The 18,364-nt window shown below is 39.4% G+C and overlaps 1 protein-coding gene across 6 annotated transcripts in view; it reads left to right on the top strand.

Moving 5' to 3' along the window:
• The window catches only part of Cdin1 (CDAN1 interacting nuclease 1), a 211,120-nt gene that overhangs the window by 49,130 nt on the left and 143,626 nt on the right, over positions 1-18,364 (top strand). For 3 of the 6 annotated variants that reach the window (XM_021638621.2, XM_021638620.2, XM_060372071.1), the window contains exons 2-5: positions 5,597-5,642; positions 6,537-6,601; positions 14,377-14,437; positions 17,976-18,048. In XM_021638621.2, coding sequence (XP_021494296.1) covers positions 5,597-5,642; positions 6,537-6,601; positions 14,377-14,437; positions 17,976-18,048 — 245 coding nt within the window. The remainder of the gene's footprint in view (positions 1-5,596; positions 5,643-6,536; positions 6,602-14,376; positions 14,438-17,975; positions 18,049-18,364) is intronic. The other 3 variants (XM_060372073.1, XM_060372072.1, XM_060372070.1) reach the window with 2 other exon arrangements.

The following is an 18,364-nucleotide window of genomic DNA, read 5'->3' as shown; positions in this document are numbered from 1 at the left end:
TCCTATAATCCCAATACTCAGGAAAGGAGGGAGAGGGAGAGGAATGGAGGGAGCAAAAGAGAGGTGTATGGGGGGGGAGGATTGAAAGAAAAATGATTGAGAAAGAAAGAGAGATTAAAAGGAAGGTAGGTTATGGATTAGAAAAACGGAGCCATTCCTGGAAGGTGAGATATAGCCAGCCAGAGGAAAGAAAGAACTAGAAGAAAGTTGGATTTTATTCAGTAAGGGAAATAGTATAAATACTGTCACATGTAGGCCACCCTAAGATCTTACTGTCTGTTAACCTTTTCTTTCATAATAAAATGACCACACGTTTAATTCAAAACTTCTTCTCATAGTATAGTTTAATCTGATTAACAATGTCATTGCAGGAAGATAAGTTGAAATTTGAAAAGATGGCAAGTAAACTTTTCCTGTTAAATTATTACTTAGATATTTTGTTATGTTATCAGAATTTCCTAGGAGAGGAATGATCAGGAGTCTGAACTGGCTGCCATAATTAAGTACCCGTCACCCAGGCTTCTCTTCTTTATCTGATTTATGTTATAGCTTGTTCTGAAAAGTTAATACTTAAATTTAATTAGGAAGGTAAGAGGTATAGATACTAAGACTAATTAATTGGAACATTTGGAATAGGAGGCTTTAGAGCAGAGAGAATGTCAGAGATCAATTTATCTAAGGGCTCCTCAGTTCCTTCCCTGAGTTTACCTATTTAGTTTCATTATGAGATATACCTCGTGATATAAATGTCTAGAGATAATATTAGGGACCTCTTCATCTCCCTCTTTGCTTTATATGTTTCTTACATAAAAAGGAAACATTCTAACACTATATTACCTTTCCCCATTAGATTAAAAAAGATATGGACTATTATGGGTATGATTGACGACTTCAGTTCCTTCCCTGTTCTCCTTCGCGTGGGGTAGCCATAGTGGAGCTGACTGTTGCTAGTCTCACCATGTCTTAGATGGCCATGGAAAAATGGTTACATTTTGTGGGTTTATGCTGTGGATAGCTTATATAAAATGTGGATGTAATTCTATAATACGCTTTTTTTTTGTAAATACTGTTTTTTTTCAAATTTGTTAATTAGGATAATCTGCTAGTGTAAGTTCTCTACTTTCTGGTCTTTAGAATGTGTTAAGTGTTCTTGGGAGCATGTTCTTTTCTATTTGAAAATAAATGTACCATGTTCTGCCTTAAGACTAGCAAAGATGTCCTGCATTGTATAGTTTATTTAGGACTCTGTACAGTAGCTCAATTCATGTCTCTTTGATTCTGGTAGATAGCAAGCTGTCTGAGTTTCTCTTGGCCATTATTACTGCCTGATTTTACATGTTCCATCATTACTCCATATTTTCTAGAGGTTTTTGAAGGTAACAGTTTTTGGGGGATACCCTTGAAATCCTTAAATTCTTAATCAGTTAGCCTTTGGTCACGTGTAGTATAGTCATGTTCCAAGCAGTACTTTTGATAGCTTTATAGGGCCACTGGACAAAGTTTAGAGGCCAGCAGAGATTGGAGTACCTCTGAGCATCCCAAGCATTGAGGTGGGACCATAGACATATATCACCACAAGAGTAAATGTGAACGGAAAGCAGTGAACTGCACCCGTGTCTAATGTGGACGAGTCCCTCTTGTAGACATGTTAGGTGAGGAGGCAGGTACCAAACAAACAAAAAAAAACATGTACTGTGCAAGCTGGTTCTTGCAATGTCCACCAGTAGACACTACTTACTTGTAAGGCACATATTTGTCACGGGAAATTAGAGGAAATCAAAGAGAAGAGCATAAGAACTATCATTCCTTAGCTGAAAGATGTTGCATGGCTGGCCCTCCGGGTCATGAAGGTATTGACCTAAGTTCTTACATGGTTTGCTTTCATCTTTTAAAAATACTAATTTGTTATGCTGCACACTTGGTAATTTTTTCCATGTGGTAATATTTTTGTTTTCTTCACAAAAATTTAAGAAAGAAGAGTTCTAGTGGGATGGATAGATGTGACTGTCTTTTATGATGAAAGAATATTATAAAGTATCTTTTAATACTCATAATTTTTAGATATTCCATTTGTGTATAGATACAAGCAAATCTGTATTCTTTGGACACAGTGAAAACACAGGCAAGCTGTAGATTAGATGGCTGTCAACCATGAAATCTGGATTTTACACAGAATATGTTCTTTATAGGTGGGAAACTCTTCATTAAATATTGTTTTATCAGATTAGCACCTTAGAAAGTGTTTCTACCATTTTTATGTGAGATGTTAAGTTAGGAAATGAAAATAACATTCAAGTAAAAGGCATGTGTACAGTCTTATAGAAACACCCCAGGCAATGGTTGTAGTGAAAATCCATCTTATCCATAAAGAGAATAATAGAATGTACCGACCAGCCTTCTTACCCCAGACTGTTTCCTGCCATCAGTAGTCCCTTTATCTTTCAACACAAAAAGAAAATTGTATTTTATGCACCTCATTAAAGGAAAACCACATTTTGATTTTTTAAAGAAGGGAATATTATCTAAAGCCATTTTATTTGGTCAAAACATTTGACTTCTTGTGCCTTTAATTTTCTATCAGAAAAGCAGCATGCTACACCTTTCAGGGTGGTCTGTAGTATACCTACAGCCCCGTAAATGCCTGTCAGAGGTGTTAGCATGCATGCCTTGCCTAGCCATTTTCTAGGAACTGTTAGGAAGACACAAGCACCATGGAGGCTGAGAGTTCCGGAATTGGATGTGGATTTTTATTCACCACCTTATCTCGGTGCGTAATTGTTTGTTTTAAGTTAAAAGCTTCTTCCTGAATTTCTTCCTCCTTAAAATAAAGCTATTAGCAGCTGTTGGAGGTTGGTGAGTTAATGTGTCAGAACTGGACACTAGACACAGTGGACTGTATTCTTCTTGTGGTGGAAATTATATGCAGGAAACTTCACATACAGAGTCTTATCCTGACTGAAAACACTTCTAGATGGACTCCACTTTTTGCTGCAGGAGGTGTTCTAGTCACTGCCCCACCTGCTACCGTCATGCAGTGCGCTCTGTAAACTATTGTTCTTATCCTGGCCGACAGAATGAATTCTTCACTGCCCTCTGGTCTCTTTCTGCTGCTGTAGTGACTGGCCGGCCATCCCCTGCACCCTTCAGTGCTGTAGCTTTGAGAGGTTGAGACTGTTGGCCTTCCCGCCTGCCGAGACTCAGCACCCTCTGAGCATCAGCCACTGAGGCAAGTGGAGGGAGAGGACACTGGTGTCAGTATCCTAGCTTGCCTCAAGGCTCCTCTTCTGGTTTTTATCACATGTTGGCTTGCTAGATCAACACAGACTGGAGTAGAGAGTTGGCCTGCAAATTATTTATCAGAGGTCACCTGTTTTTCTGAAGCTTTGTTCTGGAAAACCAAAATATCCTGGGAGCCAGTCTTCCTTGTTGGTATAACATGAGTTATGTTTTGGCTTTGGTTTTAGCCAGTTGTTTTTTCCCAACAGTGTTTGTGGGTGGGACTTCTGGCCTCCTTTTCACAGAGAAACTTGGCTGCTCCATTAGTCTCTGCCCATGGTTTTAGCTGAACTGAACCAAGCAGTTTAAAGACCTTCTCTAGTTAAATACATGATCTCATCCTACAGTGTCCCAAGCCGTGACCGGACTCACTTGGAACTGTTTGTTTATGGGTTTTCTTTTCCCATGCCAGGATTTCTTTGTGTAGCCCTGGCTGTCCTGGAACTCATTCTGTAGACCAGGTAGACCAGGCTGGCTTCAAACTCAGCTCCAGCATGCACCACCATGCCCAGCATCTTATGTCTTTCCAACCAATGCTTTTATCATACTCTTTGAAACCTAGAAATGGACTTGTGTACTGTCAAATGGTCAACAACAACAGTCAGTTTTGTACTATGAGGAGAGGTCTCATAATCATGTATAGATATGAAGCATTTTACTTTCTTGAGTAGTTTACACATTGGACCTTTATTTTGGCATTTTTTTTTCCTAACCCTACTAAGGTTATGTGATTTGCATGTTACGTTCAGGCAACACACACACACACTTAATTTTTTAAATGATGGTTTCTAAATTTAAAAGAAAATTAAGAAAATTGACTAATAAATGTATAATTGTCCTCTGTCTTTTCTCGGTACTTTTCGACATACTGAAATAGTTCTTTAATTATATATGCACTTTCCTGGGTGAACATCTATCTATAGATTCCCCCTACTCTGGAGATAGTCTCAATCTGTCTCTTTCACCCTCTTTCTCTCTCTGTTCCCCACCTTCCCCAAGATAGAATTTTACTCTATAGCCAAGGTTGATCTGCTACTTGCAATATAGGCCTCAAACCTTCAGCAATCCTCCTGCCTCAGTTCCAGAGTTCTGGGATTATATTATTAATTTTACATGTATTTGTATTGAATATGTGTGTGTGTGTGTGTGTGTGTACATGTATGGGTGCATGTGTGTGATGGCACATGTGTGGAGATTGAAATCAGGTTGTCAGCACCTTTACTCACTGAGCCATCTTGCTGGCCTTACTTTTGTTTTTGTTTTTGTTTTTTTGGGGTTTTTTTTTTTTTTTCCCTTTAAAACTTCCTTATATAATTTGGTCCTGGTAAGTAGGGTCAGAAGCCAAACCCCTGATGGTTTCCAGAAGCTGCGGACACTGGCAGGGAGCAGACAAATGTGGAGTCAATTTTTATTTCAAACTCTCTGAACTGGTGATACACTTGGGAGGGTTCATTCATAAATAAAAACATTAATGTTCACAGACTGTTGGCATACTGTGAAAGTCAAATTACTTAAATCACAGACTCCTCAGTTTGCATTTACTAGAAGACTGCATCAAAAGGAGTCATTGTCATAGTAGGGTAAGGTGGATGTATCCACCAAGGGTAGACAGAGGGCAGCAGTGGGTGTTGACACTGTAGAGAAATATTCTCTCAAGAAGACAGGTGCAGAAGCAAACTTTCTGTTTGGGAAGAAGGTGTCCCAGTTGCTTCACTGCCAAGTGTTTGGCACTGCGACTTCTGGGTAACTAAGGCTAACTGTAGTCTTCAGGAGTGAAGCCTTGTGCAGACCACCACTTCCTGCTGCCTTCACTTCTATTTTCAGAGCTTGCCAGAAGGTGAGAATGGTCTGTTAGCCTCTGTGCTACCTCTAGTTAAGAACAGTGTTTCCCCTCCTGAATCTGGGACAGCCTACAAGATAAACCTTGGAGTGCTGTCAGTCAGTGAAGTGTGTGCTTTCTCCTGTTCCCAGGAGCAACTCATTCGTTTGTGGTACGAAACCTTTTTCTTGTAGTCCTTTGTAGTATAAAACCCCATTTTATACTGCAGATATGATACAGCCATCCTGAGGTTGCAGAGAATCCAAATGATATGCTTCCTGCATCAGGACCGGTTCTTTCTTGGCATCCGCTCTTCCTCTCTCCTTGACCTCGCGGCAGGAAGCCTTTGTGTGAGGTTCTCATCTGGAACAACTTCTCCACACTTGTTTTCGTGTTCTGTTGGATTACAGGGCAGCGGGCCTACCTTTGAAGGTCCTTTCTCTTTTATTTCTTTGCTGTGCACTCCAGTAATTAACTTTGTCCTTCTTTTATTTGTTCCAGTCAATCGCAGGCCACTCTGCTGAGCATCTTCTCCCAGGAGTACCAGGTTAGAAGTTTTCTCCTTTGTGAGGGTTGACAGGTGCCTAATTGAATGATGAATGTCCCTTTATTTCTTTGTAATTGAACTGCCAGCTCTCTGATTGGGTTGGAGGATGTTCCCCTTTCCACATCAAGCTCTGCCTGCGTCTCAGTGGAGGCCTGCCAAGCCTACCCATCCATCTGTCTAATAACATCTAGCCTTTGCTTATTTGGTGGACCTGTAATAAATTATGCTAAACCATTATTATTCTGACAATAATAATTTCCCTGTGTTGCGTGGCTCCATGTGCTAAATGTTTGCTGACTTGCACTGTCAGTGCCGCTTCCCATTGCTGACAGAGATGATGATAAATGACCACTGCTGGAGTGGCAGAAGGCAAGAAAGGCAGAAAATGGAGTCATTTATCATGAGATGACAGGTGTCAGTCAAGTGGCAAGTCTCTATGGAATTACTTTTTGTAGTTTTCAAATAAGTTGTTTTTAAGCAGTGTTCTTCCTGGTTAAATATGGCGATTGGATTGTAAAGCCCGAGTGCAGAGGACTTAGATGGAATTGAATTGAGGGGAAATTAATACAAAGGTTGAAAGAGGGAACAAGTTTTCCTTGCCCTCAGCAGCCCTAAGCAAACTTATTTAGATTCAATTACTATGACCCTGGTGGCTTTTACATATATACTGTACTTGTGGTACATTCTGAAGACATCCCAGCCACACAGGAGATTAAAATGCATAGCTGTAGCAGGAAAGGAAATCCTGCCACTGCCCAGATCCCCAAGCCATTACCCATTTGCCCCATATGCTTGCCCCTGGGATAAAGAAATATGTCTTTGCTGTTCTTGAACCTGATCTGTGACACAACATAAAAATGTTTTGTGTGTGTGTGTGTGTGTGTTTTGTTTCAGAAGCATATTAAGAGAACACATGCCAAACATCACACTCCAGAAGCGATTGAAAGTTATTACCAGAGGTATGACCTGGCTGCCCCACTAGAGGGTATCACAGCACCTATTAATTGTAATAATTGTTATGAATAAATTAGATCATTAGACTGCCTTTCCATACTGTCTATTTAAACTGCTATTTAAAACTTTTAGTCTATTTTTCAGTAAATTTGTAAGTGCTTTCTTCGGCAAGTGTGACGAATGCGGCGATGGTGACAGCTCAGGTGTGGACGCACGTCCTATATGAGATGAAATCCCTGTTACCGAACCTTATTTGGCTACTTGAAATTTTGAATAAGGGTATGTCTTTTATGGATACATAGGTCCATCTATACACACATGCCCTATATGTATATGTGCAAGTTTTCAAACCAATTTTCATTTATTTCTTCCTCAGATCAGAAAGCTGGCAAAGAATGAGATGGAAATCCAGCGTAGTATTTTGCCTCGTATATGTTGGGTTAGCCATTTTAGGTATTTAAGAAAGACCTTCATCAAACAAGCACTTATGGAGACGTATCATTTTACACAACTGTCATGTTTTAATGAGGGCTTTGTGTTTTTGAAGAAAATCTTGAGTTAAACCAACAGCGTAGTGTTCAAAGAATAGTTAAATTTCAGCTTTACTATTCTGAGACAAACAGGTCCTTTATTCTGACATTTGTTACCATCATTTTGATGTAAATAAATAATAATAAATGGTAATGATATATACTAAGTTTTCATTATCATTCAGCTGTTGAGGGACAAACTAGGATGGTTCATTTTCCTTGCTATAGTAGTAAGGCAGCAATAAAATTGGGGTTCAGATATCTCTATGATAGGGTCTGGAGTTTCTGGGTTTAGGCCCAGGAGTGAAAGAGCTGGGGCATATGGTAGTTCTGTTTTTAAGTTTTTGAGACATCTCCAAACTGACTTCCACAATGGCTGTATTAATTTGCACCTCACGAACAGTGAAGTGTGTGTTCTTTTTTTCTTAACATCTCTCCAACATTTGTTGACTGGGTGAGGTGTTATCTGTTGGAGGGTCATTGAATTGTGCAGACTTCAGGCTCTCGTTGATTTTGGTGTATAATATTTTTGTCTATTTGCAAACTTTTTTAAAATAATAAAGTTTACAAAATTATAAAAAGATTTAAGGTTTAAAGAAACTATTGAAATTAGATTTTCTTTTAAAAAGTTATCCACTCTGCCACATTGGTAAATGATCACCTTTGGTTTGAATAGTAAAGATATTAAAGATGTGTGAATCATCCCCCCATACATTGTGTTCAGAATTTCTTTCTAAAAAAGTCTTTATACATATTGAGAAAAGTCATAGCTACCTTGATGAAATTTGCATATATTTTCTACAGGACATAAAATAATTTTATGAGACCAGGCACCTAGATAATTAAAAAATATATCTTGAAATGCCACTCTATTTATTTATTTATTTATTTATTTATTTATTTATGCATACCAAGAGGTAATTGTTTGTTTTAAGACAGGGTGTCATTATACAGCCCAAGTTGGTCCCTGATTTGGCAGTTCACCTGATTCAGCCTGTGCTTGGAGACCTGTACCACCACATCTGTATAAAAGAAATACAATTTTTATTTGTGAACTTTATAGTTCTATGCTGTCAGATGGAATCAGGGCCATGTTGAGTTGTTAAGCCCTATATGATGGGAGAGGAAAGCAGTGTTGGAGAGTGACGGGGCTACTCTCGCTCCCATTTGCCTCCCTGAAAAAGACCTTTAATGAAGTCATTTCAAAACCATCTACTCTTAAAAGCTTAATTAATCTATTATATGTATATGTGTATATACACTATACATATATAGATAGATGTTGTATGTATGTATCTGTGTATGTATATGCAAAGCCTAGTGGCACCAGCTTGTAGTGCCAGCTTTGGGGATGCTGATATAAAAACAGAAAGAGCATTTGGGTTAGTCTGGTGTAGAGTACTTGCTTAGCTGATGCAAGGCCATGGATTCCATCATCAGCACTAAAAAGAAATGTGTACATCATTACACATTTATGATATGTGAACTCTTCTCTGTTAGCTGGATAGTTTTACTTCAAAATAAAAAATTTAAGTAGGTGTAGTTACTGCATAGTGAACAGGAGCCGTAAGTAGAGTGGGTAGTGAAGAGGATGTAGAAATGTATTTGTTCCTTTGCATTTTTTAGATAGAGTCGCAGTTATGGTGAGGCATGAAAACATTCGAAACAAAACAAGAATGGGGGCCCTAATAGAGACTCAGAGGAAAGGTGTCCCCCAGTTCTTGATTCAGGGGCAGTTTGCTCCGCCTGTGGGAGTTAGCCATGCTGTCATCTTCTAGGCGGACCTACCTCACCAGCCTATTATTGGAACGTGCAGGTCAAATGTCCCCGGTTTTGCTAAGGTAAATTGGCTTTGAAAGGTTCTTGTTTGTTTTTTAGGTGGTTAGAATAAAGGCAACTTGTGTTTTATCCACACGTATTTAAGCAATGGGAAAATGTTAATAACAACTTATTTAATTTTTTCCTTTATGAAAGTAATGCCACCCGCTGTGAAAATTAAGCACCTTTCTGATGGCATAGAAAGGAATGAGCGATTGCCCATAATTGTGCCACTCAGAGATAACTACTGGTTAAAATTTCATCCCAGCCTTCTGACAACCCATTTTTACATAGACGAGATCATATTACATGTACAACTATGAGTCCTCGTTTTATTGTGGAAAAATGTATGTGATATAATATTGTTTTGTAAAAAGCCTTTTCTTTTATTAGTTGGCTTTCTTCAGCATGTAAAAGGCTGAACTTCCCACGGTATTCTCCTGAGGGCCGAATATGTCCCCAGTGCTCTGATATTGTAAATAATACTGTGGCAAACATCTTGATGCTTGACTCATCGGCACTAGTTGATTTCTGTGTATGTAATTACTGGTGCAAACAGTGCGGACATTTAGAAATTGATTATATGTTGCTAAATTACTGTCTAGAAGTGTCTTGGTTATGTTCCTGCCAGCAGTCAGAGTACCTCTGAATCCACATTCCAGCTAGCGTTGAGATTATGTTAGTTAGGAATTCGAAGTCAGTAGTAACCGTGAGAGCACCGTGATTCATTAAAATTTCATAGGATCAGGATAACCGCAAAAAGTGTGTTCCTGGGCTTATGCATTGGGGGTGGGGTCTTCTCAGTTGGATAGTTACTGTATTTATTTGAAAACAGTTCTCTATTCTTTCTAACTGTGCTATTTTATTTCCATACAGGAGTATCCTTGGTGAAATTTATCTTGATTGTTTTGCATTTACACATAGGCTTTTGTGTACACACATGGTTGGTTTTCCATTGCTGGGTCAAAGTTTCTGACATGTGTTAGCTAAGGAAGGAAGGATTTGCTCTGCTCTATGGTTTGTGAATGTATTCTGCATGGCAGAGTTCATGGCAGCAGAGGGGTGTTGCAGACACTCTTCACTTATGGGCAGAGAACAAGGAATGTTGGTACTCAGCTGACTTCCTCCTTTTATTGCCTCCCTTCCTGATGGGCCTTTCCTCCTTTGTTCCCCACTGGAAGCACCCTCAGCACCCTCATACACTCAGCCCTGGGTGATTCCAAAGCCACTCAGGCTGACAATGAGTATTGACAGCCACAGATGGCCACATCTGTAAGTTCACATGTGAAGCAACTTTGGAAATCCTATCTCCCATCCCTTCTAACCACACTGGCTCAGGAAACAGCTTTCGTAGCTATATAGAATCAGATCAATTGAATTTTCTAAGATGTTGACATGGAGAAAAGAATTGTTGAGACCTGATATTGACAGAACATGATAAAACTGGTTTCTGAACATTGATTCCACTGTGATGCTAATCCTGAGAGTCAGCTTGATTGGATTGACAAATGCCTGGGAAGAGGAAAACATTCTTCTCAGTTTAAATAAAACAAGAGCAGTTTGGGATAGGAATAGGTAAAGAGGGAAGACCTGCCATGTGTGTAGGTCACACCTTTCAGTAGGTTACTGGGGGGTCTGTCTTTGGAGCCTATATCTTACCTTGGCCCCTTCCTGTCTGTTTCCTGGCTGACATACAGTAAGTAGCTGCTTTCTTCCACCATGGCCCTCTGCCATGATTTTCTTCATCTCAGACCTGAGAGCAATGGAGCTGGACAGCCCTGCCCTAAAACCATGAGCAAAAAAAAAAAAAAAGATCTTTCCCTTCCTCGGGTTGATTTTCTTATCATAGCAACAAAAAGCTGAAATGCCCATTTGCTGAACATTTCTGTTCTGATGGTAACTGCTCCTGCACTCGTGAAGAAGACGTAACACCTACCTTTCGCTATTCTAGAAAGTGGAAGATAGCTGTGTTCCTAAATGTGAATTTCAGTAAGAGAAGTGTCAGCATAGCTGTGTTTATAGAGTGCAGCACAGCTTTGTCAATTATCCATATGGAGTGTCCGGAATAATGGTAAACAGACACATTTACAAACACGAGTGGCCTTTGCTGGCTTGTTGGAAAGGAGGAACATTCCAAAAGGAAAGAAAACAGTAGCAGAGCTAGGGCTTTTTGTGTGTTTTATACTGGGGATTGGGCCAGGGTCTTGTGCATGCTGGGGAATGGCTCTACTACAGATCTGTGTCTCTAACTCATTTATTTTGTTTTTAAGACAAGGCTATAATGTCATGATCATAGGTCTTCCAATCAGACATCATAAAATAGGTCTTCACTTAAGGGTCTTTCCTCTGTGTGGGATGTATGTATATGTGTGTGGGTGTGGGAGTACATGAGTATGGAGGCCAGAAGTTGATGTCAGTTGTCTTCCCCCATGGTGCTTCACGTATTCATTCATTCATTTGAGATATTGTGTCTGAGTGACTCCAGAGCTGAATGCTCCAGCTACACTGGCTGACCAAGGGGTTGCAGTACTCCTTCTCCCTCCAGCTGTGTGGCTTCAGATGTGCGTCACTGTGCTGGCCTGGGCAGATTCCATCAGTGCCTTGGGGCTGGTTTCCTTGCATGAGCTAGCAAGGAGTCTTTGTACTCAGAGCGCTAGGAATTTGCACTGACGGGATGCATGCAAACCGTGTACCTTGGGATTATTGTTTGACCATCTTCTGTTTCTCTAAACTTGGTAGAAGTTTCCATTGTGTATTGCCAGTATAGTGATGGATGCATCTTTTTCTATGAAACCATGCAACTTGACTCAAAACATCACTTCCCTAGTATAAGTAGTTTACCCCCCAAACACATGCCTGGCCTTTCTGCTTCTTCCACTTTAAGCAAGATTCAAGAGACATTTTCTTAGAGGTGGGCTTCCTGACCAACCCACCTAATTTTAAATGTCATCATAGCATGTATCTTGTATTCATCTTTTTATTTTTTATTTTATTTTTTTGTCATCTGAAGACTGTCATACCTTTGCGATGAGAGAAACAGGGATATTTTATTCCCTGTTGCTTTTTTCAGAGCCCAGATTAAGGCCTAATCCAGAGCTCTCAAAGGTATTTGGAGTCTATGTGAATGTTAAGTTTCAAAATCTGAAACTGCCCTGACAATGGTATGCTGTAACTACTGGACCCATGGGCGCGGCGCTCAGAGTCTGCGGTCTCACGCTCACGTGGAGTGACGCAGCCACACGGGGTAACTAGCTCATTCTTTGATAGACTTGTCAATGCTGAGGCTCTCAGCCTCCCATTTTTCAGGGGCTGTGTTCTTTCAACCACAGTTCTCACGTTTCGGATTCCTTTATTTCTCTTTGGGGTGGGGGAAGAGTTGGTTTTATTTTCCCCTTTTTGCCTCTGGACCAGTTTTCAAACCCATACTTCCTTTCCTCCCACTCGTACTTCTGAAGTCCCTGTTCCCTCATTGGTTTTGTCTGTAACAAAACCAAGTGGCAGTCAAGAAGGGTCCCGGTATGTGGAAAGGTAGGTTGTTTTGAGTTGTGTTGCAAGCGTAACAATCTCACTGCGCGCTCTCTAATTTGTGTCGACTCTGCCTTGCTCATGTTGTTCTGTTGCAGTGTCAGCTGCTGGCAGTTATTGGCAGAACTCATTTAACTGACCTCATTTTTTAAATATCAACAAAGAACTTTAATTTATTCAGTCAAATAAGACATTTTAGATAAAATATCCTTACATGATTTTGCTAGGTTGTCTAACGTGGCTTTAAACATTATTTGATTAATGAATAAAGTATGTGTGTGCATATACTAATACTCTTCTGTTATAGGCCAAGAATTGTGATAGGTGTAGTAGAATGAATGAAATCTGGTTCCCTGACCCTTACAAGCCTGTCAGCAATACACTCACAGATGACTGAGACACACAAGAAAATTAGTCCTCCTCTTTCCAGTGCTTGACTCTCCATGGCTTAGTGAACCGATGGCCATCTGCTCTGTGATCCTTCTGCTGACCTATCATCAGAACAGCAGTAGCCTAAAGCTGGGTCACACCATCGTCATCTCACTTCCTCTTGTGATATAGGCCTTATGTTATCTCACGTAGGTATTACAAGAAAGTCGAATAAAGCATGAAGAGACAGACCACATTTATGTAACTTTTAGTAAATAGCGTGATGTTCTGTTACACATCTCTTCCTCTGAATTATTAGCTAAACTTTATGCTGAGCATATATGCACATTGGAAAGCATCATATAGGTAGAATTCAAAGCTCTTAGCAGTTTGGTCATTCACTGAGTATGTTGGGACCTATCTCATAGATAGGGGACTTCTGTAGCTCAGCCACACCTTATTCCATGTTCTGTGACACAGAGGCTTATAGGCTGCTTCCCATTAGCATATGAAGATAGCTAACTTAGTCATGGATGGTAGACTGAAGAACATGTATTGGATCTGCATCTGAAGTTAACACAGGCAGAGGTTAAATGTCACAAACGGTGCTGGGGATGATTCTGGCCAGGTATAGTTGAGAGAAACTAGGTTATGGCCAGCCTTACTGCCTCCGGCCTGTAATCCCATCTACACAGGAGGCTAAGGCAGGAGAAGCACAGGTTCAAGGACAGCCTGGGCTATGTAGTGAGTTCAAGGCCAGCCTGCCAACTCTGAAACCATGTTTCATATTCAAAAAAGAAAATAAGTGCTAGGGGTAGAGGTGTATGGTAGAGCCGTTGCCTAGCATGTGAATCCTTAGGTCCATCCACTGGTAGAACAACAGCAAAAAGATCCAGATTCTGAAGAAACTCTAAGCACCTGGTAGATGGTTCCTGTTCAGGCTTGGGACTGGACATTGGTTTTCACAGTTTTTAGAGGTGGTGGATGCCACATTCAAAATCTGATTAAGACAAACTGCCCCATGTTCCATGTCTGGGAGAACCTAGGGATTTGTGCTTGTTTGCTGGTTGAGGTACAGCCTGATGGTGCAGGCTGGGAATTATTGCATGAATGTAGGGCAAATGAGACCATGGCTCCTATTGCCTGTCAGTGGTGGAGGGACTCATTGGTACAGGTCCCCACATGTCTTCATGCTTTGTTTAAACTGTGAAAGTCAGCTTGCCTCTTTGCCGTGTGATGGCTGTGTGTGGCTTAGAGCGCTATGGATGGGAGTTAGAAATCACTTCTGTTCACTTATCAAAGTTTAAGACGCAATGGAAACTGGTGTGACTATGCCTCCTGCCTCACTATTAGTGTGTTGGTTTGAGGTACGTTGCGTGCTGTCGTTTCTCTTCACTTCTTCCCTGTGATGGTAGCACGCTTTAACAGGACTTGAGCTTGGCAGTTGCCCAGGAGAAACATGTATACACAGGGGATACCAACAAGTCTGTGCTGGCCTTCCCTTGTTACTGCATGACCACTTGCCTTTGTCTGTCTAGGTACCTGAATGGTGTGGGGAAGAATGGAGCGGCCCCTGTGCTCCTGGAGCTGGCCAATGAGGTAATGTTATTGTTATGATTTTATTTAAACCTGAGCTAAACCTAAGGGGCCTATCTAGAGTAGTGTTACTCAGAATTGTAATTAACTAAAAAAAAAAGATTTTGAGGTGTGTTAGACATTTAAATTGCTCCCTGGTCCCTTTGTACTTTTAATAATTGGACAAAGAACTTCATGAATTAATAAATCAGTTGACATAATTAGTCTACTTCTTTTAAGGCAAATGTACAAACAGCTTCTTTGCTTCTTGTTTTGTGGAAAATTTCAACCGAACAGCTCCGAACATGCTCTTAGGGTTTGTTGCCTTAATTTAGCATGAGAAATACCTATGTCAAGTGAAGAGATGTGTGCCAAGAAAACCTATGCTAACTATTATAAAAACGAAGTGAGAAATTTTATATTTGACAATGTATCGTTTACTTGATTCATTTTTCTGTTTGTAAACTTTTATTATAATAAAGGATACAAGCCTATGGAAAAGCGCCTTCCCATAAAGAAACATAATATTCTTATTAACACCAAGTATAAAGTGATTTATGGAACTTATTTGTTAACTCTGATCTGCTCCTATGTGGGGAAACAGCTAACAGCCTAACATTTTCAAAAGGAAACCCTGAAGATTTCCTGTGAATGAAGAAACTGCAGAAAGTTCACAATAGTTGCAGAGAGCCTACCAAAAAATAAAATATTTAATTCCTAAACTCTAAAATATTTATCCACTGTAATGAGAGCAATACAATATTGAGTCTGAGTTGGAATGGCTTATGCAAACCTCGTAGGGACAGCATGAAATGCACACTGTTTCTGTGTTGTGTTATAATGGAAAACAGAGAGGCAAGGCAGAAAATGTGTGTTTGCATTAAAGATGACTCTGTGCCATGAACATTAAGCGTTGCAGGAGCAGCAAGTTGTGCATGCTGCATTAGGAAGGAAGGATAGCCTCTCTTGCAGCTCATGTCCGCTGCACACTGCTGTAGTCAGCAGAAGAGCAATTGCCCATCAGTTACTAGACAGTTTTGATAGCCCGGGAAGAGTCCTCACAGTCTGATAGGATAGTTAACACACAGAATGAGTTTGTCTTCTCCTCCTAGCAAAACACGCATTTTACTTTGTTGTTTCTCGAGCACCTTGGATGTTAAAGGTGTCCAGATCTTTTAACATTTTACTGTTGCTGTTGCTGTTCTAAGTTGATACCCTTAGTGACTTGGGGTACCTCAGCATGAAGTAGAATCTTAGAGATTATCCCTTATGAAAGAGAGGAGGTAGCTTGTAGCATTGTAGGTTGGTAGGTGCATCTGGGAAAAAAGTGATGCAGACGTGGAGTTTGTATTCGTAAGTGCACACACTGATGATGGAGGTTATGTTCATTTCAATTCAGTTAAAAATCATTGTTATTTTTATGTGTGGGGGTGCTTTTTTGCCTGTTTGTATATCTCTGTACCTTGTTTGTGTCTAAAATCCATGAAGGCCAGAGATGGGTATCAGATTTCCCAGGAAAGGGGGCTGCAGATGTTTGTGAGCCACTGTATGGCTTCTGGGAATCGAATCCAGGTCCTGTGGAAGAGTAGCCAGTGCCCTTAATCACCAAGCCAACTCTACAGCTGCTCATTCAAATTTTTAATTGATAGTTCTGTTGAGCTTAGTTTATGGGACTGATCTCAGTTTCCATATTATAATTGTATGAAAAAAAGCAAACCCATCACCGTATATTTCCCTGCATCAATATTTACTATTTACGATGAATATAGAGCAATATTTAGCTCCCCCAAAGAAGTAGTTATGTAGAGATTTTTTTTTCTCCCTTATTTTTGGTGCCCAGTTAGTGCAGAGGAAACACTTTTCGTATGATTATTAATGCATTAGGGGAATTTGGAGATGGTGGGTACTGGATGATAACTTCTAAACATCCAAGCTCATGTTTATGTGCTAGTGAATACTTAAAGGACATATGTTTATATCTGGTGGCAACTGATGGGATGGTAATATTTTATGAGTCAATATACATTTAATCAGTGGAAACTGTAAAAATTGATGAGAAATATGTAACTCGTACATTATATTGTACAGCAACCCTCCTCTTAGACAAAAGCACCTTGTTATTGTTGATTTGGTTAGGATAAGGGATCTAGGTAGCCATCTTTGGTTTCATAAATGTCTTAATACCATTTTTTTCCCTGATCAAGCCTGAAAATGAACATTTTAGTAAATCTTGTTCTGTTAGTGATTATATGATCCGTCATTCTGTTCTCTCCACACAAATATTTTCAAGTTAGATTTGAAGCACTATGAATTTTACTTACATGCTAAATTCTGACATGAAGCATGATGGCCCTATTTCAGAGGAAGATGGACACATGATTAATATGAAAATTAGAGAGATGCAGGTACCTGAACTAATAAGGTAGTCCTTATGCAGGCTGGACTACCTTCAGTAATTTCACCATTTTTCATGTGTCAGCCCTGATGTGGGTTACTACGAATAAGCAGCTCCGTGGAATGCATTTCTTTCTACTCGGGGAATTTAAGGGCATCCAAGTACATACATATTTGAAAAAAAAAAAAAAAAAAAAACAACAGTTCATACAAATGGAGCTACCCTCTTTGTCTAGTTACTAAATCAAGATAAAATTTTGGTTTGAACATGGGGCTTGAATATCTGCCCAGAAAAAAATTTTGTGATAATAGATGAGAAACATTTCCCACTTTATACTCAGGATGAAAAAAAAAAAAAAAAAAAAAGCTCCTGTTAGGAAGGCATCATTGTTCTTAAAAAAACATATTTCCTGGTGAAATTAATCAATGGCTAATGAACAATCTGAAAAAGAAAATAATTTTTTTACGAATGAGTAGTTGCTTTATTATTTTTATTATCATCCACTACAATGACTGTAGCGCTGAGTGTCCTTTGTTTTCTGTTTGAGTCTGTATTTAAAAGCATGCTCCTTTTCTGCACTCTCTCTGCATTTGGTAAATTTTTCAGCAGTATTTCAAACCAGACTCAGTGTGGAAACTTATACTGCAGATGTTATTATCATATTTTATTCTTAGTATCTCTGCAAAGTAGGTTTTTTCTTTTATCCTATAACTTCTTTTTAATGTAAACAACTTATGGCAAATCTCAGTTTCTGACAAGTGATTAAGTAAATAGTTTTTTCAAATTTGAAATTGTACTCAAAATAATCTAAGTGTAGTTGGATAGAAAAGGGGTTCTAGACTAGAAAACAATATTGGCCTACCAACAAAACTTGAGATCAGAAAAGCTTATTTGCCTATTTTAGGTAAGTAATATTTTCAAGTTGTCCTTTCATTGCTGTTTCCAATGTTACATTCAATAAACTTGACCCATCTATTCTTTTCAACAGCACAGATCATACTTAACAGTTTATTACAATGGAAGCCACCAACAGTGGAAAAGATTTTAATGAATGATGCTTGTTACGGTTGATTAAAATTGACTTAATCTTCAGTGTTGACAAAATATTGGAATATCAACCACTGGCACAGCTTGGCAGTTTTAATTTTCTACTTCTGTTTCATGAAGGTGGACTATGCACCCTCATTAATGGCTCGGATTATCCTGGAGAGATTTCTACAGGGGCATGAACAGACTCCACGTGAGTTACTTTTTTTGCTTCTTCTTCTAATTTTTTCCCCTAACATTTCTTTTTTACTCCCTTATCCCAATTTAAAAATAATTTACACATCATCTCAAGTCACTTAATGAGAGCCAGATTCCAAAACAGCTATCATTAACAGTTAATGACAATTGAACGCAATATAAAAGACCACCCACAATGTAAATACTGTTCAGAATAATGCTTTCTCCTTTGTCTAAATTCTGCATTCACCTCTCCATTCAGCTAAATAGACAATGTGTATCAAACTCAAAAATTGATTCATCTTTCACATAGAGAACAAGATACATCATTT

This window comes from Meriones unguiculatus, chromosome 18 (genome assembly GCF_030254825.1).
Source record: "Meriones unguiculatus strain TT.TT164.6M chromosome 18, Bangor_MerUng_6.1, whole genome shotgun sequence".
NCBI classification, from domain to species: domain Eukaryota; kingdom Metazoa; phylum Chordata; class Mammalia; order Rodentia; family Muridae; genus Meriones; species Meriones unguiculatus.
This window is presented reverse-complemented; position numbering and strand designations above follow the sequence as displayed.